At 41.9% G+C, this 20559-nt stretch overlaps 2 protein-coding genes across 13 annotated transcripts in view; one reads left to right on the forward strand and one right to left on the reverse strand.

Annotated features, from left to right (window-relative positions):
- Positions 1 to 14434, forward strand: part of HHAT (hedgehog acyltransferase) — a 152418-nt gene extending 137984 nt beyond the window's left edge. For 6 of the 10 annotated variants that reach the window (XM_085576007.1, XM_085576005.1, XM_085576012.1 and 3 more), the window contains one exon: positions 2276 to 4508. In XM_085576007.1, coding sequence (XP_085432133.1) covers positions 2276 to 2367 — 92 coding nt within the window. In that variant the 3' untranslated portion in view covers positions 2368 to 4508. Of the gene's footprint in view, positions 1 to 2275; positions 4509 to 7551 lie in introns of those variants that run through there. The other 4 variants (XM_085576004.1, XM_085576010.1, XM_085576003.1 and 1 more) reach the window with 3 other exon arrangements.
- Positions 12111 to 20559, reverse strand: part of KCNH1 (potassium voltage-gated channel subfamily H member 1) — a 175402-nt gene continuing 166953 nt past the window's right edge. For 2 of the 3 annotated variants that reach the window (XM_021547543.4, XM_085576002.1), the window contains one exon: positions 12111 to 19157. In XM_021547543.4, the coding sequence (XP_021403218.3) occupies positions 18309 to 19157 (849 nt within the window). In that variant the 3' untranslated portion in view covers positions 12111 to 18308. The remainder of the gene's footprint in view (positions 19158 to 20559) is intronic. The other variant, XR_014954014.1, reaches the window with a different exon arrangement.

The following is a 20559-nucleotide window of genomic DNA, read 5'->3' on the forward strand; positions in this document are numbered from 1 at the left end:
GCTTAGTTTTACCCCACTCCTGTCAAAATCCAGAGCATGCTAAAAGCATGACCTTTTCTATTCATTTGCAAAGTATGAAGAAATACTTTGGAATGAGAAATAGGAATTTGAAAGAGTAACTCCAAAAGCTGTTCCTGTTGCAGCAAGTTAGTATCAATTCTGTCTTGATAATGTAATAAAAACAAGTCTCCTGCTCATTTTCAGTGCATAACTATATATTCTGATAAGATCTCTAATATGCTGGTTGGGGAGAGCAAGCAAGTCAGCTACTGTTGGCACATTTTCTGCGTGACAGAGCTTTACAGTATTTAAAAATGCAAAACATGTAACTAGCAAATTTCCAAAGTGTCCCTAAAAGAGAACAATTCTAGACTCAGTCCTTTTTTTAATTTTCTGGCTCTGTCTGTATAAAGCAGCCACCACAATATTGCTGCCAGAAGAGGTATGTTTTTATTACGTCTATTGACATACTTTCACATGCAATTTCAGCAGAGACAAAGCACAGCTGGGCTTTAGCTTGCTATTGAAGGTGAAACCCAATCTGCAGTAGGCTAATTTCACTGAAATAAAAACAAGACTTTTATGGTTAAAAATCCCCTTGGAGATACCTCAGCAAATTTGTTTTGTGAAAGAAATAATTAAACAAAAGTATAATTTCGCTTTAGGGTGTTGTGAAGACAAGGGATTAATATTTGTAAATGTCTCCATGAAAATCAGCGAGGTTACAGGACAGTATTTCACTACAAAGCAAGGCCAGAATAATTAGAGGTTCATGAAACAAACACAGCTATTCATAGCAGGGGGATGCAACTTTTTCTGAACCATTCCAGGATGAAGGGTGACCCTGCCCAGCTCTTGGAGCACAGAGGAAGGGTCCCAGCACATGCCATCCCCAGAAGTGCAGGACTGAGTCTGGGGCTCTGAGTTCTGTGAGGGCAGAGTATTGAGCTAAAGCTCAGCTGGATGTGAGCACAATTAAACTGTTCCCTGGCTGGAATTAGCTTGGAGCCTGGACAAAACCAGCAATGCACCTTGTAACTCTACCTTCAGAAAGAGCTCTTCCTGGAGCATCATTTTGTGCAGAGGTTATGGCTTCTCTCCATCCCTTTGTTCAGGTCAAAGGGGAATCTCATGTGCCAGTAGGTTCCTTTAGACCAGAGTTTTCCCCAAAAGGGGCAGATTTTCTTTCAGAAGCAGATATTGGTAGTCCAAGGACAGCATGCAAAAAACCATTCATGCATATGACCAAAATTTTTATGTCAACAATGGCAACAAAAAAAGCTGTTGAAAAAACCTTCAAACATCTGCCTCTCTGTCCCCTTTCCTCAGACAACACAAACTAAAACACATCAGGACCTAGCACTGAGGATTTTGACCTGTAAGATCTAAATTTCATAAATGCTAGAGAAAGGAGGAGAATGGACAGCAGAGACAGAAGTGTCAGGAAAGATATTTTTAAGGAAAGCAAAATCATTTACGTGGTTACAGGCTTTTCAAATTATTTACTACTCTACTAGAAAGCAATAGACCTTTTGGCTTGTGACATCCTGCTGTTTGTGACCTTACTGCTGTTTGTTGTGAAAAGTTTGAGTGAAAGGATGGTGGCTTTTGCTAAAAAGAATTTGAAATAACAATGAAACATCATTTCACCAGCAAAGATTTTATATATTGGAAGAGTATAGTTAAAAAATTACCTGGGCATTAGGCAAATCAGGCAGAGAGGTCTTTCTGTTCTTCACTGACACATATTAGCTGTTAGTGGGCTGTAGAGGGGTACACCAGGCTTTACCCAGCTGCAGGATATGCAAAACAACCTTAATCAGAGATTACCCCAGACTCCTTTTGCAGAACAGGTAATAGACTTGTTAAATAGACTTGTTCAGATTTTTAGTGATCTTCATTGTGGCTATACATCCCTTTGTGCCTAGGAAGCACCATAGCCAGCTTGAAGTATCAGGGTTCATTGGGGAATCAGCTTGATAGACAAACTCATTCCAAAGGAGAGGATCAAAACTGACCTTTGTAATTCAACAGTAATAAATCTGGTCCAATTCCCTGAAAAATGAGAGAGACAAGGACTGCCAGGGGGTCAGGCAACCCTGGAGCTTAGACAATTTTACTTTTCAGATTTTGTGGGTTGACTCTACTTATTTATGAAGCTGAATTGCTAATAAAATTAATTAGAAGCATCATAAGTTGGCCATCCCAAGAGTATTTCTACTTGAAGCCGTCATTAATTATTCTGACTCGGATTGTCTGTCTTTTCTATTTATAGGCTGGCCATGGGTCACGCTGACTGTTCTTGGATTCCTGTACTGCTATTCTCATGTTGGAATTGAATGGGAGGAGAATTATGCTGCACATTAGGAATGATGCAAACAATTATTCTTAAGGCAGTTTGATGGTTTTTCTACACTGGATATTATATCTGCACAAGGGTGAGCCAGACCAAGTCTTCAGTCCATGTATTAAAACAAAAAGCTCATTTAATTGATTCTGGATTGCAAATGCAGGAATTGAACTGCAGAAACACTGATGGGCTGCAGCAGGGGATGGGGAGAAATTATGAAGCATTTTGAATTATGTTATTTTTGTAAAACGGCATCTTAGAAGTGTGCATTTCAGAACAGGCATTTTATATATGTTGAGGGTTGTTTTCATATTTTGCTGCCCATTTTAAGATATTGAAGAAAAAAAAAATATTACCTTGGAGAATTCAAAAAGCCCAATCTCTCACAGGTGGTGTCCAGGGGCATGTAGGGCTGTGCCCTGTACTTACACTACTCCATGAAGGGCATGATGCTCATCAGTTCTTCTTGACTGCTTTCTGATATAAGCTAGAACATTTGGTATTCTCGCTGACTTATTTCTGCCTTAAGCTTCTTTTCCACCTACTGTAGCAATGCCTGTTTTTTTCTTTTTAATGTCTTATTTTAAAATTTTGCCTTTAAAATAACACCTTTTTGGTAACCTTAGATATCTTTTTTTTTCTTTAAAAAGAGAGAATAGAGAGGAAGGTCTTTTCTTAAGGAGCACCTTTCTTAAGAAGCACCTTTCTTAAGAAATCAAATATGCATTTAAAGCTCCTAGGACTTTAAATGCTCTCTGCCTTGTCTTAGAGCTAAAGCATTAAATACTACCTTTATTTTGGGGCTAATACCACCTTCAGACTGTTCAGTCTGCTTCTTGTATTGTTCTGTTACAAAAAGAGACATGGTAAATCTGTCCAGTCTGCTTCATTCTCTGGTGTCCAAGCAATCAGCTCCTGCAATATATTGCAGACACCCTGGAAAGAGCTTTTTACAACCTTTAGAAAAAAACAGAACGGTAAAAGACAGTGGCACTAGATTAGCTGGAGTTCCATGTCCTTTGGCTACACAGACCTGTTGGAGCAGCATCTTTGCCCAAAGATTGTGCTGTCCAGAGCTGGGAAGGTCACACCTGCAGGTGTCCAGGTTGCAGGAGTGCTTCAACACACGCTGTTTCCTAAGGGAAGACCCCATCTGATACTATGGATGTCACCTACACTGTTCTGTTTTAAACTGATACTGAAGAGCAGCCAGAAGACCTTTAGTCTTTCTAAAGTTAGACATTCCCCCTAGGCATGGTCAAAAGGCCACATGTTCTGGAGTAGACTTCTTCCAAAAGCAGCTTCCTCCACCCAAAGCATGTCAAAGCTTGTTCCATGCCCCTGGCAGACATTTCAGCCATCACTCCTGCAACTTAAGCCAAGTCTGATATAATTTATCCTTCAACAAAAAAATCCATTCCTGAGACAGGCTTCTGTTTATTGCCTGCATTTCTGCTGGTCACAACTATAGCAACCTTCTTGTTAACTTCCATTTATTCCTGAAGAAATAAGGGCAGAGGCTTCAGCTCTCTATCCATCCAGAGAAAAACCCATCTCTTGGTGTTTCAAAGCAGAAGTTCCAGCCTTTTATGTTAAGATCCCCCAGCTCCCCTGCCATGACAATGCCATGATTTGCCCTGGAAGCCATTTCTAGGAGGCACCATGGCCTGTTGAAAATAACTTCCCTTGAATTCTGCCTGGCCAGAGACATGGCTCCCCTAACTGACTGGATGATGATTGTAGGGATTCTGTCAGTCACAGAGCAGATGGCTCTAAGCCTCTGAATTTTCTGAAAGGATCTGAGGTTGGCCTCCATTTTGGGACAGCACTGAGCGAAGGGCAAGAATTTTCTCAGGCTTTGCTCAAACTTTGTAATTAAGTGGAATTAGCATTAGAGCAAAAAGTCATGAATCTGCTCTCCTGTCTTATTGATTACCATTATTACATGAACCGAGGTGCTACTGAGTGACTGAATTCCAATTTGTATGCATGCAAAACTTCCAGCTCCTATATCGAAATGACCCTGAAGGTCATCTAGAGCATGCTTATTTCTGAACCAAAATTGTTTTCTATTTTTTTCCAGTGCTTTATATATCTTTCATAATTTTGTATCTTTTTCTGTTTCTATAAATAAAGCTGAAATGCACTGTTGGCTTGAGAGCTGTGTTTTGGGAAACTATGGCCTTGTGTTAGAAAAATAAGTGTTCCACTGTTGTGGAGAAACACTACTATACACTGGAAGCCTGCAGGGTGGGTGCAATGCAGACTGGTTACTTTTATCCCTGTTGTGCACTGCATGGAACATGCCTTCCCCCATGGTGCAAGTTTAAAAAGCAAATTAGCCCTTTGTAGCTGTAGCCCTTCAGCATGTGACGTTTCTGAGAAGAGCAGCATGCACATAAAATGATGGTTCCCACTCACAGAGTTCCTTCTCAGTCCTGCTTATGCAGCAGCTGTCAGCATGGGGCATGTTCAGTCAGACAACACACAGCTCTACACCTGAAGCACTTCAAACCTGCTGTTCAGTTGCTCCTTCAGCTTGGAGACATGTTCCTCAGCATGGCCCAAAAAGTAACTCTTCATGTGGCACCTGATGTAATTGTGTGCCATCCTCCAAGCAAGGCCTCTGTGACAGTCCTGGGCAGGTGGGGGGAGTTTGCAGAGACTGCAGTAGCCATGCCACTTGCCAAAGGAAAAAAATAAGTGAGGGGTGTGTGAGAAAGTTCCAAAAACTGAGAAGAAGCTAGCTAAGGGGAGCAGGAAACAGGTGACAAGGACAGACATGGCTAAAGTAAGACACTGGCCATTTTGAACTAAAGAGGAGCACTTCTAGCCAGGGTGAGGGAACAGCAAACACTGACCACTACTGCTGTGAGACCCTAAAAGTCACAAAAGTACAATGAACAAAAAAACCCCCAAAGGTGGTTGCTCTGAAAATGAGCTGGACAGCTACATGCCGGCTACTGACAAGAATTCACAAGTGATTTTGGAAAGCTGTGTAAGTGATTAGGAAGCATAATGTGTAATGATATATGGCTGCAATGGTTATCACAAAGCTGAAGTAAAGTCTCTTACACACACACCACACACCCCCTGGCTCCAGCCCCCCCTTAGTTAACAGAACCATCAGCATTACTGGGTAAGATTATACTGAGTGGCTCTTTCTTTAATTCTGCATTGATTAGAAGGTGAGCAAAGCTTTGCTCACCTATCTCTTTCACATCTGAAAGCTAAAAGCAGCTTAGTTGGAATATCCAGCTTACCACAGGTCAGAAGAAAAACAGCTTAACTGTGAAAACCTGCAGCAATTTTATTATTAGTCACAGCAATAACGCAGGGCCTGTCCTCTCTTGCACACCCACCTAATTGCCTTTGTCACCACAAACTCTTGAGCTGGTCACAGTTTGCACTTGCTGAGGGGGGAGGCTCTCCTTCCTTTGGCTTGGCAGCAGGATTGTCCTCAAGGAGCTGTGAAGAGCAAGGAGATTGCTATGCATGGTCTGTCACAACTTCTCCTCACTGTTCTTTATAGTTTCCTCTCCTTCCATGAGTAGTGCAGCTCATTATTGCTTTCCAAAATAACTCCCAGCACACAGCCACTTGTTAGTCAGAGCATATATTTTAATCCAGCAGGGATAGCTGAAATACTGCTCAACACAAAGCCTGTGTGGAGAATGCTGTGCCTGTTACACCTTGAGGAATTACAACAGATCATTTCTTGTATTATGGGACCTCTGAGAGCAACCCTCTCTGGTGGGTCCCCATGGATGCCCAGGGGTGTTCTGTGCACATGCACTGAATTTAACAGTCCAAACAAAAGTTGCTTGTGGAGCAGCCCCTCCGTTAGTTGCATGTAAAAGGAAGAAAAAAGACGAATTTGGTGTTTTTTAATTTTCTGCTTCATACAAATGTAATCACATCCAGAACAGGTCCTGCATCTGAGAATAAATTAAGCTGAGAATCTCCCAGTTGCCTGTGGCTCCAGTCACCTACACCCAACCTACAGATGGACAATGTGGCTCAGACATCTCCAGCCAAGGGACACCCACTGGCAGCTCCAAGCTTGAGAGGCTTTCACAGATGCCACCAATGCCCAGGAGGAGAGGAAAAGGAAATTTCTAATGGCTGTGACACACTTTAGACACTGCACAAGAGATGGAGCTGAAGGGTGTTAAGGCTCAACTTTGAGGCAGCCTCAGCACTGCTCTCTTTAATTCCCACAAGCTTTAGGAACATAAGTGAACTGTTCCAAGAAGAAAAAGGTGTGTGCACTCTTTACCCAGTAGAGATAATGCCAGGATTAAAACTATGTTCAAAAATCTTATTCCTTTTGCTGGAAATCACAAAGATCTGGGTGAGAACAATTTAAGCTAGCATCAGGATCTAACAGGCAAATTTGGACCACAAATTAGCCTGTACCACCTTTCTTAATATCCAGGGGCAGCTCAGTATGTAAGTAGCCTTAGGTAGTTGCATATCACCACCTTTCAGAAACAGAACAAATTAAATAGGCTACCTGTGGCCTGTGCCTTCCCCGGCAATAGTCAACCTGCAGGTAGCAGAAATGCATTCTATCCACAGGGATTTAAGAAAAGCTTTATGTATGGTTGGGTAGCTGAAGTGAATCATTGCAGACAGGTGCATCAGCCAGCCACTCTAAAATTAAAGTTTACTGAAGAAGTAGCACAGGAATATAACTTTAGTTACGACCTGTGGCATTTAAATTGTATTGGCACTCCCTCTAGAGCTGATCTTTCTTGACAAAATTAATTAATTTTTATGGACCATAACATTTTCATCCCTGAACTAGCACATTTGAGTTTCCAAAATTAGGTGACAAAAATAGAAGAACTGGAAATGATACTGGAAGCACAGAAGCAGCTACACTGTTCATAAATTAATTAAAGGGCAAGTCAGGGAAAAAATTAGGTCCAGTTGATTTTTTTTTTTTTTTTTTTTTTTTAGACTACTGCCAGAAGGGTTAAGGTTGCTTTAGGGGCTCAGGTATGTGGGAGGATTACCATATAGTAACCACAATTCAGAGATAAAAATAAGCATTTATGAGAGTTCTTGAAGTGATGGTATTGCTAATTTATAGTTACATGTTTCTTTTCTCTTGCAGTAATAGTTTTGTGCTGAGGTGGTAATTAATGATGAAATTATAGGCTAATAACTTGCATTTGGTCATATATTTGCTCCAGGCCACTTCAGTGATGTCTCCACTGCCTTTCCTCAGCTTTTGGCATCTTGTCTCAAGGCTACCCATGGATCCAACTGCTGACCCACACTTCACACACCACTGCTGGTGCCATCTGTCCAACCTTCACTCAGGTTGTTCTTCTCAAAGTTCCTCAGTTTGATCAAGTCCTGCCAAACATCACTTAGTAAAAATAAGAGACCTACAAAGGATATGAAGATGTCCTGCTTGTTTTGAACAGTTATGCCAATAACCACTGACACCGTGAACTGCAGGTTGGGTATGAGGCTTTAAAAGCACAACAGCCATTCAAAATAAAATAACACACTGCTTTTGGAGTACTTGGGGGCTCTGAACTTGGGGGCTCTTAGTTCATGCTGATTGAGGAAACTTCTATTTTAGGAAAAATTACATTTTCATACTAATAAGGTTTCCAAGATAAATCTCTAAAACTTTAGGGCTGCTGGCCGTAACACAAGGGCACTCTCTGACACTGGCAGAGACAACTGAGGCAGGGTGAAGTATCTCACAGCTCTTTCCAGCAGGTAAATGGTGACTCAGAGGGCTACAGCCTTTTAGACCCTCCAGCCAAAGGAGCCTCCTGGGCAGTCAGTCCCATCTGCCCTTGTGCCAGTGTTGTGCTTCCCTTTCCTGCTCCCTCCCTAATGTCTGCCCCCTCGGTGAGTGTAATCTACAAACCCCCCCTCTCACACTTGATTTTCCAAGGTTTTCCTCAGATGTTTTGTTACACACAGACAGGTTTCCTCCATAAGAGATTTTCCTGGGTAAAGGAAATGCAGCAGATTCAAGCTACAAAGGCAGGTATCCAGGGCTGCACTTCGGCTGCATTTTATGCTGCTTCCATTTGCTGTCATGACCTTAGACTCTGCTCCCTGGTGTACACTGAGGTCAGAGAAGCCAGCCTGCAGCCTTTCAGCACACCTGGCCATAGCTGCTCTATTTGCTGCTCTCAAATGAGAGGCACCCACCCCCATTTTACAGAGCTATTTACGATTTGTGTTGGCAGAATTGTAATTTCATGCAGTATTTCATGCACACTTCCTGTACACTTTCCTAAAAGATGCCTTTTCCAATTTAGCTTTCAGCTGAATGACTTTACTTTGTATTCTTGTCTGTCCACTTCCACTAGCCAGGTTGCATGTGCAGTGTTATCATTCTAAAGGAAAACAAATACTTTATTTTGACTTGGTGCTCCATATGGATTATCTTAGCTTTCTTTTCAGTACTCACGCTGAGAGTGTTCAATACATTTTCCTGTTATCGTCAGTTCTTCTAAAATACCTTCTGCTTAACTGTAAAACTCAAAAAAAGATTGCTGGAAAGCTTTGAAAGCAATCTATTTCTCCTCTCTAAGCCCTGTTTGCAGGGAGCCATTGCTTGTTGAGCTGTCTGGGTCCTGTTGCTGAGCACACAGATGCTCCCAGGCTTAATAGTGCACTCCCTGTGCTACTGCTGCTTAGCTTTTCTCCCCAGTGGCAGCCCCTGATGAAGAAGAGGAGAGTCTTCCTTTAATAGAAAACCCACATGTGTAACAGATATTTCAGCACAGTTTCTTTCTGCCCCTAATTTTGTAAGCTGGAAGACTGGGAGTGTGGAAGGAAATTCCAGTGCAAAAGCACAACCCCCTCAGATTTGCACATAGAAACTGCCGTGACATTTACAGGTGCTCTGTGTCCCCTCCACAGGTAGGAATTAACAGCAAAACTCATACTTTCCCTCATCCTTCATCAATCTGAAGAGAAACATCTTCAAGAAAACCTCTACAAGTGAGCAAAGCTTAAAAAGACCCAAAACATCTTCAAGGTTTCTCAGACACTCCTGCCTTCATAAGTACTTAAAGTGGGGCTGCAGGGAGAAAGCTTCGGAATTGGTAATGATGGATGGAGCTGCCAAAGTTAAGCTTGTTTTAAATCTGCACCTGTGCCATGGGGCAACTTAAATTTGAATTTGGTTGTGCTATGTAAGGACTTGAACTTAATTAGGAAAGGGGAAGCAGGAATGGAAAAGTAAAGGAAAAAAAAAAGCAAAAAGACAAGGCTTGAGCGCATGTATTTAACAGATACAGCTGTGCACGAGCATCTTGATAGCTACTTCTGACAGACTTCAGAAGTTCACCTTCCTTAATGCCTTTTTTGGATTTCTCACATGTTTTTATTCATTCTGTCTTTCAAGAACAGGACAGGTTAGTTCCCCCAGCTGCCACATACCAACACAGAATTTGTGGTGAATTAGAAAGAAAGAAGCACAGATTCAATCTTCTAGGTAAAAAAGACTTGTATTGGCTGAGATCCTTTATACGTGTGTTGCAATTAAACCCCTGACACCACCACCAGCAATAAATACCATAGCAATGCAGCATTTTCTGGTTGGATACACAGCCTTACTAACCAGCCTAACTCCTGGAGCAGAAGGCAAGCACAGAGAGCAGCAAATCAGCCAAGGTCTCCTCAGCCTTGGGGCACAGCAGCCACTTCCCACCAGGTGAGGGGCTCAGTGCTCTCCCCAGGCTTTGGTGGGCTCTCCTGAGCACTGCCCTGCACCAGGCACATGCTGAACAGGAATAGTTCTGATGTTTCCTCAGTGCTCTGGGAGCAAATAAAACCCATTGCTATGGCACACATGTGTGAGGGGGAGGGATTTCGTGCAGTTCACTCCCACTGGCTCTCAGCACAGATGAGCTGGTTTAGACTGGCTGTCTTTACTCCACTGCAAAAAAGCACCAGAGACAGAGTGCTTCCAAATTTAGCAGGGATACTAAAATGCACCACAGAGCAACTAAAAGAGCCTCCATTACCAAATGCAGAACTTAAAACTATGTAGGCAGCACTCACCTCCCCACAAGCCGATGCACTGCTGACTATCCCCTGGAGTTCCTGATGCTGCCCCAGGACTGCACACTAATTCATAACCAAACAGAAGAACCTTCAGCTATTTCTGAGAAAAATCAGAAGCCACAGCACACTCCCTGTGCTTTAGAAACCTTCTGTCCCTGCTGTGAATGTGGTCCCAGGTGGATGCAATGAGGAGCAGGGGCTGGTGCAGGTGGGCCCGAGGCTCCTCCCAGCTGCTGGGGCTGCTGCTGCCCAGCTGAGCACAGGGCTGGTGGGAGCGTGCAGAACATGAGCCTTTGCAATTTGGCATGTAAATCTGGGCAAAAAAAGTGCTTTAGTTCATTACCTTTGGTTTGAAATGCTATGGGGCTGCTGAGGGGAGAGAAACTCTGATGGGGAACATTGTGTGGCCAGTGCTACCCCTCCTGCACTCACTGAAGCTTGGAGCACTGCCAGAGAGTCTGCAAAGAATGCAGGAGCAAAGAAATAATAAAGAATTCAGATGAGCACAACAGCCTCTAGAGACATTAAAAAAAAAAAAAAAAACAAACCAAACAAAAAAAAAATCCAGAAAACAAAGTAAAACAAAAAGCCAGGTGAAAGTACATTCCTTCACTATGGTAATTTTCCCTTTTCTAGTAAGTATAAGGACACTGCAAAAGAAAGCTGGATTTTCACGCTGGCCAGAGAAACAATGCGAGTGACAAGAGCCCCTGTCACACCACATACGACAGTGGATGCAGACATGGTGTTAAAAATAGCTCCTCATTGTGCTCCTTGGCTGCTCTCTGTGCAGTTCCGCCCCAGCTCAGCAGTCTGAAAGCTTCTGCTTTATTGCTGTTCTTTTGGAGATGAGATTGACAATCCCATGGAGTGTCTTAGTACAGGTGACAGCCACATTCACCAGACCCTTGGGTGAGAGGATGGAGAATGAAGCACAAAAATGGCTGCAAAGCACACAGGGCCCAGGCTGACATCCTGAAGACTAAAACTTTGTATGACTGCTGCCTGTGATCCTGTCACGTGTGTCCATCCTGATCTGAAAGGATCTCCCATTCCCATGACCTTTGGTTATCCTTTGCCGAGGTAGCCAACAAAATAACAATCATTGCTGCTTGTTGCAGCAGTGTCACTGCCAGGGGCTTTCTCTGTGGGGTTTGTCTCTGTGTAAGTCCATGGTGAGGTCACTTTCTTCTGCAAGCAGATGACAGGAAAGCAAAAGGTTCTTTGATCTCTGGTTTCCATGAGTTTTGTAAAAGTTCTCAGATACTGCAGCAGTGAACACAGTCTAAAACACAGACAACTACAGACGTGTACCTTCAGGGCATGGGATGATCATTTCAGACAGGTCACAGCCAGTCTCTGGTGATCTCTTTTTGCTCAGCGGATACCAGGGCTAGACTGAGGTCCACAGCACAGGACACTGCCTGGCCTGTCAGGATATTCACTTTAAAGAGCACCTGAGTTCACTTTACAGTGAGCCTGGAAAAGTGAATCCCTTTGCACTGATACACAGCAGAAAGAAATCTGAAAAAACAACCTGAATCATTTACAACCAAAGCAATAATATCCCACTGCTCTGCTGATAGCACTTGAGATACAAACCAACAGCAACAAAACTGCTAGCCAGAAGTTCCAGAGAGTAATTTAAAACCACCTTGTTGATCTTATTAGCACATATTCAACACAGAGAAAAGCACACCAAAGCAAGTGTAATGTATAAAATAGTTTATTACTATAATAAATAAAATTAAACTTCTTTTTTTACAAATATTATTTGTGCTTGTTTAAAAATGTTGACTAGGGATATCATTAATGGAGGTGGCTGCATTTGCATCTGAAACATTCCCAGACAGTGCGTATACATACATACATACACACACTGTCTATCTACTGGCAGCTGCTTTGCTGACCACAAAAATAGTATCTACTCATTCTCTGTTTCTAGTCATGCTTCATTGAACAAAGTGACAAATGCAAAGAAAAAGAACTGAGAGTATTTGGTGGATTTCTGAAAGGATAAAAACAAGTGAAGTACATTGAAAAGCGCCAAAGCAACTGCATTAACTGCATATCAATCAAGTGTCCATGCAGTGGTGGCTAAATATTGAAACGCAGACAGGTCTCCAACAGATGTACAAATATTGATTGTATGTAGGTACAATAATATAACACATTCATTGGAAAACTTGGTATTTCTTTATATAGCAGTTCATCCTGATACAAGATTATTGAACTTCTTTCATCTATAGCTAAAATGATTCTTTTTCTATGTTAGTGGTCACAGATTTAGTGGGAAGAAGAAAAAACCCATGAGCCTTTCAGAACAGTTAGTGAAAACCCCAAACTGTTTTGTTAATATTAGGCATTTGGATCCAGTTACAGAGATGTTCTGGGACTACACATCAAATATGTTTACACAACACTCAACAATCAGCTTGAAACAAATTACAGTTGCAGGTAAATTCACATTAGCTTTGTTGATCTGTAAAAAAAAAATCTCTGAAGCACTTTTGCAATATGACAGGTTGGCTCCCTGATATACAAAAGTGTTTTGACAACAGCTATGTCTCTTTATTTTATAAGGGGAGGGGGCAACTGGGGTAATTAATTATCCTAATAAGAAGGCAATAAGTGGAGAAAGAAATGTGATTACCAGCAAGTGATTTCCATTAGATTTAGAAAGCTAATCAAAGTGCTTCATCTTTAGGCAACACTGTAAATACTACAGAACATTTAGAAGGAAGAAGAATGGAATCACAGTTTGAATTATATCACTTATGAAAGGGTCTTAAGGCTAAATGCTGGATATATCTTATTGCAAAAAAAAGCTTTATTTTTATTTAATTGAATCAATACTTCCCACAACAATGTGGTCAAAATGATGTCAGATTGGAGGATACAGTATCCTACTGTGCCTCACCTCAAATTTCTGGAGCTTCCCCTGCATGGGACTCTCTCTAAAAGATTTGTCTTGATGTATCACAAGTGCAGCTAAAACACAGACTTTGTTATTGCCAATACACCCACAGGAGACTATGTGGAAATGAAAAATTCAGTAGAAGATGCTTTTTGCCACCTAACACCAGGACAAGAAAGCAGAGGTGCAGCAACCATATGTTATGCTGCCCATGAGAAGGATAGGCTCAGCACCTTTGAGACAGCCCCTGGTACCAGAAAAAAATAAATCCATCTGTTCCACCATCTCTCTTGCAGGAAAAGCCATGAGAAACACTACCAGGGCAGCTTGGCTTCAGAGATACTGTGAGCAACAAACACCGGCTTATGAGCCTTATCTCCACCAACTAGGATACAGCATTTTTCCAATTTCACTATTGTGACCCTCACCAGATCTTCTCTTAGCCACACTATGTACCAGACTCACAGTATGAAGTTGAGGCCAGCTAGAAAAATCAAAAATCATGGCCTTAAAATTTCAACAGTTAACAAGACACTAACAGGACACTCAGTGGATGTCTACTGGGAAGATTTAAGCTCCCTTCTTGGACTGGAATCAATGTGGAATGTGCTTTTACTTAACAGAAATGCAATCCATAGACTTATCTATACATAGATATTATATATATATGTGTGTGTGTATGTACACGCATCTGCACAAGCGCAATCATACACTTTGTTTATACAGTAACAACAACTTATGTAGTCAATTTTTTCAGATTGGTGAAGAGTGATTGAAAATATATCACCAGATAGTCACAGTAAGTATCTTGTTCAGTTCATTAAAGGGAAGTGCTGTAGAAACAGAACATCGCCTTCGAAGCTGTTAAACAGGGTGTTCGCTGGGGTTCAGGGCAGAACTGTGGAAGAGATTTAAAGGAAGAATGGTGTTTTCAAAAGTATATTTGTAATACCAGACAGAAGTAAATGTATCTGAACACGGTAGGGGTGAGGGCTGGGGTTTGCTTTTTTAATCCTTTTTAATGTGCTGCATATTCATATTCTTTGTAACCATTTAAACATGAACTTTCAGAAGTTCCCATTTGACCACGTTATAATACAAGATCCTTCTCTCAACTGCCTTCTTTTGGCTGAAATTTAATTACACCATATAGTCAAAATGGAATACATAATCTCTTTTAGAATGATGCAGGTCATTTAGCAGGTTGTTAAATGGCAGAAGCACTATGCCAGAACAGTTAAAATTGAGGCTTTGGTTTTTGTTTGGGTTTTTTTCTTTATACTATCTATATAGTATAACTTGTGAAGTGGCAGAGTCTTATTTTCAGAGATCCTTCAGTTCTAAGCCGAGAAATAATTTAAGTGAAAAGCCTTAACCAACATGTAGAGAGGAACAAGAGAAAAAGGAAAAGCTGACAAATAAAAGCAAAGAACTATTAACAGTTATGATGGGTCCACATGCCATCCAGCCATAGGCATCTGTCTAAGTGTAAGGCTCAGTGGAGAAAGACAGGTTTGTAACACAGGGGCTTTCAAGCCACCCTTTAATGGAAAAGTGCTGCATCAGGAGAGCCTGACCACCATATAGCACAGGTCCAGATAAATCCAGGGTTCAAAGGAGTGGGCATGGATTTGTTCATTTTTTAACTACTCAGTAGTCCAGGGAATCCAAACACCAAAACTCATCCTAGACAGTATTTTTTTCAAATTCTCTTACAACAAATACAGGTTGCTGAGGGATGATGCACTCTCTTACAACCAGTCTTAGTCCCTGACAGTTCATAATAATGGGCTTAATCTGTTACAGCTGTACAGGTCTGACTGACACTGACGTGTCAGGGCTCACCTGGAGCAGACTCCTGAAGGTGTCATTGTAGGGAGCAAGCAGATTTTCTCTGCCATTTCATGACCATAGCAAATTTTAATTTGGCCATAATCTTCAAAGACATTAAGTTTTAAGTAGAATTCAGGTGTGTGTTACAATCTTTGAGGGCTTTACAAATAATAAATGTCTTGATAGGCCATTGTGAGAGCTTTAAAAAGCCTTAGAAAAGGACTGGGTTCACCCAACCACTGTTATGCAGGGTGGGGAGGAGTTTGGTATCATTCTGAGCATCAGGCAAGGAGCATCTCCTGAAAATGGGGACTTGTCTGCCTTTGTTCACAGGCCTGGGTAATTATTACAATTAGGAGACTTCTGGGGCTGGTCCTGCTGGGATTCCAGGCTGGGCAATCAGCAACAGCAGAATAACCTTTTAACATATCCCTGAGGGCACACAAAAATATCACTGAGAAACATCAATTCAGTATCAGCAGCAAAGGGCCAGGTAATCTGCAACTGCACATTTACTTTTAGGTTTGCACTGCAATTCTGGAGATACTAGGCACATACTTGGGAGGTTGTAAACATTTCCTCCCTTGTCCACCTGCGATAAGCTCAGGTGCATGTTTATCTGACTGCAGGTAAATGGGTGACACTTTCACAAAGGACTTGCTAAGACTTTCAGCCTTTCAAAAATTTTATGAAGTGTCATGAATATCATGCTGGTGAGGAATTTGCCTGGATCAGGAAACTGACTCCAAGGCAGTCTCTAAAAACTTGCTGGAGTTTTTGGAAATCAATTACAAATCCTTGTGTATCAGTACACCTGGGGTTTACTTAGAGAGTAGTTGTTGTCTAAGAAGACTAGAAATAAAAAAAAAATCATGACTAAGTTTCTCACAGAAACCATGGATGGATGAGTTTCTCACAGAAACTGTGGATGGATGGGTTTCTGTGGCAGCCATGCCATTGCTGTTGCAGGTAACTGCTGCCACTTACAGTGATTAAAGCACCAAACACACAGCGTGGCTTTGGTCAGAGAGTGCCTTCCTCAGCACTGCAGGTCTGCAGTAAGCAACTGTAAAAGACACCACATACCACAGGAAAAACCTAAACATGGAACCAGAGATAAGTTAAGGAAGTAGCTTCTTGGTTTCACAGCAACTCACCTCCCTGCCTGCCTTTTCTTGTGGGAAGGAAGAAGGTAACCTATAGATTTGAACCTGAGATTTGTTTCTCAGGAGTATTTCAATCCTTGGGTATGAATTGACAGTCTGTGGGCACCTCCATACCAAACCATGGAGTAAGACAAAGAAAGCCAATCCTAAACCACCTGCCTCTGGACTTAGAAATGGTGGTGCTGCACTTGGAATAATTGTTATCTTTGAGAGCAAGGGAGGCTACTGCAGGAACAGGTACAAAAAAATGCTCTTGACAGCAGGACCTGAGCTGGGAGCTTTGCACAGCACAGCCTCACCACTGTGCCAGTCATCAGTGGACGTCCCAACTCCCCAGAGATGTCTGACACTGTTCTGCATTGCACTGTGCAAGCATTGGGCCAGCAGAAATCATTAAAATTGATTGCGTTCCTTGCCTCCTCTGTACTTAACATGAACAAAAATCTCCCCCCAAAATCCTGTGTTTCTTTGTAATTGACTTAGTACCAAGGAAAAAGAATGAGACTTAACACACACAGTGTTAAGACCTATTGCCATTAAAAATGAAAACCCCTTAAAGTGTGGTATGGTACCATACTTCTGAGATCTAAGCTACTGTTAAGGAGTGAATATACCAGATCAGTGGAGTGAATGTATTGTGAATATACACCTGTATCCCCAGGTGAGAACACAAGTCATGATTCCATGTATGCTACCCTATATGAATAATGAAGAATAGTTTTGGTAAAGTGCTTCAATCTTCCTCTGAAAAGAGTTATGAAAATATAAGTTTTGGAAACATCTCCTTCTTTAAGAAGCAGATCTCTTTGTTTCCTTGCTACAATAGCACTTGCATACAGTAAGCACTGTATTTCTGCCTCTACTATCCATTTGCTTCCAAGCTAGATTAGATCAGGAACAATACATCTGGATATAGAGGAAAATGCCACCATCTAAAAATGTTAAAAATTCTGTGAAAGCCTTTGGCTTCAATGAACATTATCAAAACAGAAACTTCTGAATAATAATTTAACAAGAATTAAAAGAGCAGATTCATAGCAGAACAGGACATAAATGCCACAGTATATTTTCATCAGTAGGCAAATCTGCAGGAGCTGTTAGTGATGTTTCAAACATGTGCTGAGGGCTGCTCTCAGGTACACTGCACACCCAACCCTCCAGCAGCTGGAGTTGAAAGCAAAATATCAAATGCTGAAAGACATCTGAGACAGAAAAGAAGTTTTGGAAAAAATATTAAAAGGTTTGAAAAAAACATATCCTTGATTCAGTGAATGACTGTGGAATATCCCATTTATTAATAGATCTGAAATACTGTGGCTATTTTGGAAGATGTTGCCAAATGTAAATGTTTTAGCAATATGTCAGTTTGATATTAAAAAGTACAATATTTTTTTTCATCTTATTAGCCCTTCCTTGACTACCCAAAAGAAACTTCAGCACACAATAAAATACATGTCTTCTACTGCTCCTTACATTATTACAGCTTTATGAAAATATACTGTGACATCCAATGTGCTGTAGAGGTGACAGAGACAGTGACAGCAGCAACAAAACAAAACAGAAAAACAAACAACCCACCAAACACTGAAAATATAAGCACCTTGGCAAGTGCTTATTCATATAGGCATAATCTGAGCTAAGGACATAAGGCATGCTCCAAAAACCTCAGAGATCACCTGGGGCTCACAGGGATGGCTACTGCTGTCAGAATTCTTATTCCAACATCCCGAGGGAGAGAAGGGGGCTGAGAGGGAATGAGGACAAAGGGAGAAGAGAAAAACTTTAGAAACTGTACCCTTGCTGTCAAAAAGGCTTCAAAGTCAGCTGCCATCTTGACATGAGGTTGCAATTCCTGTTACCATACCTTTTTAGACAGAGGGAACATGCTTAGTGAACGGGTCCCTCACTTGTTTTCAAGAAAGATTAAATGTAAAGTGTTAGGGGGCGGTTTCTTTGTTTGTTGGTTTGTTTGTTTTTAAAAAGAAACACCTCAGCTAGCTCCAAACACATCCTTTTCTGATTCTGGAGACTGGGGCCTTGATATTTCAAACAGCTCCTGTGGTGATTGAGAGCTTCTTCTTGAGGTCAATATCCTAAGTATCTCAGCAAGCTGGTTTTCTATATTGGTCATTTTTGTGTTTAAAGCCTTGATGTCCTCTTTCAACTCATGTTTCACTTCTAGCATGGTGGCCTGAAGAGTCTGTTCTGGGATGGGATAAAAGGAATGCTTGACCTCGGCGAGGACCGGGCTGTGGTCCTGCGGGCTTCTCGTCTCCCCAGCGTTATCCAAGCGCAAGTCACTTTTTGTAATGCCACTGTCACAAGAGTCTGTCTTCTTCAGGGTAGCTTCTCCTGAAGCTTTAGTTCTCTCAGGTAAAGTCTCCATGGACTCTGCTTTAGAGACCTTGTTCCAGTCTTCACCTTTCCCGCAGGCTTCCTTGAACTTGGCCCAGCCTTTCCGCCGGGGGAAGTCCCCGGCTGCCTTACACGTGGCGTGCTCCGACGGCGGGGCCTGCAGCTTGGCCTGGTCGGAGGCGCCGGAGGTGGAGGCGGGCTGGTAGGACACGGGGGTGGCCGGGCTCTCCCGCACGGTCACAACGCTGGCCTTGACCACAGCGCGGGCCGAGGATTGCTCCCCCACAGCGCTGCCCTTTTCCACGTCCAGGTCGTCCGGATCTCGGCCCCTCTCCGCTGCAAGCCGCGCTTCTTTCTGCTGCCTGAACCTCTGGAACAGCCGCCGGACCGGGTGGTCCGGGGGTAAGATCAGAGGCGCTTCGTTCTTCCTTTTCATCCTCTCCTCTTCTTCCCGCTTGACGTCGCTGATTTTTCGGAACACAATCTACAGGGGGAAAGAGATTTCGCTCTTGTGAGTAACTGCACACTCATTAAGGGGGAAAAGTTGGAGAAAGAATTATTTGAAAGAATCTATTTTAACTGAGAAGTTCGCAACCTCTGCACATTTATAGCAACATTTTCAAATGTCTTATGTTGTGTCGAACATGGTTTATTTCATTATTTAAGAGCAGACACCATCTGTCTTATAACACCACAAAGAAAAAGAAAAAACAGAAGAAAAATACTTCTCCAGCTCTGACAGGTAGTGCCATTGTAAATATAATAATCCCAGGAAGATACTTGTTCTATTTTGTGTTAAAATGTGACTTCTTGTATTTGTTTTCCTGGCTCTACGGTTTAGCACCAAGTTTCTAATGTTACAGAGCCATTCCCATCAGTCTCATCTCAGAGCTCACTCACTGCAAATGATCTGATACTATTTTAGTGCAGCTTGGCCACTCGTGGTGCCAGTACAGCAGAGACTACTCTGGACTCTTTGACAGTAATTTGCAAAGTGTTTCTTGCCCTTCCTTCCTCCCACATATTCTTTTAGAAGCAACATGCAGTTTAAGGATGCAAAGCTTGAGTCAGTCCCAAAGCCAGGGGTACAAAGACAATCGGAGATGGACTTGGCAAGACATGGGGAAGCATGGCATGATTACCTCAGAAGCTTGCAGAGCTTCATGTCTTATCTCTTTATTTCTATGCAAAAGAGAACATTTTTGCACAAAGAAGCATTAATTTTCCATTTATCCTGCTAATTATATCTTCCTGAGCCTCTAAGGCTAAGTGATCTCTATAGGAGCAGCCTGAGGATCCCACAGTACTGAAAAAACATCACAGTGTCCCAGCCTGTACCTAGGCAAGGTTTCTTCCTTGCATGCGATAGAAATACATTCCCTTCAAAAACTCTGTGCATTTTACCTTAGTATTGATATTTTCCAAGCCAAGCCAAAAACTCCATTCTGGCACTAACAAAGAACCAGTAAGTAGCTTTGTTTGAAAATGAGAGGTCCCCAAACAGAAGTTTACAATACAGAGGGTAAAAGATGCAGCCTACAGCTTCTACTGAACACTGATACCTCATCCCTTTGGCTGCTTGGGGAAAATCCACTTAAAGACCTTACACTTCAATACAGAAATAATTTCGAGATTCAAATCATTATTGGGAAATGTGTAAATAAACCCTCTGTTGCAGACAAATTTAAATTAAACTAAAGTTAATAAGCACTTCTTCACTGGCACACACACAAAATGAATGTTTCTCCAGACTCCAATGCTTCTTGACAGTTTTGTCATTGTGGAGCAGGGAAAAAAGCATCTTAACAGTGCATCTTTGGAAGGAAGAAGTTGTCAGACTTGGCAGCATTTCCTAAATACAAAAGAATAAAATTAGCAGGAAGGAT

This window comes from Lonchura striata, chromosome 3 (assembly GCF_050655825.1).
Source record: "Lonchura striata isolate lonStrDom1 chromosome 3, ASM5065582v1, whole genome shotgun sequence".
NCBI classification, from domain to species: domain Eukaryota; kingdom Metazoa; phylum Chordata; class Aves; order Passeriformes; family Estrildidae; genus Lonchura; species Lonchura striata.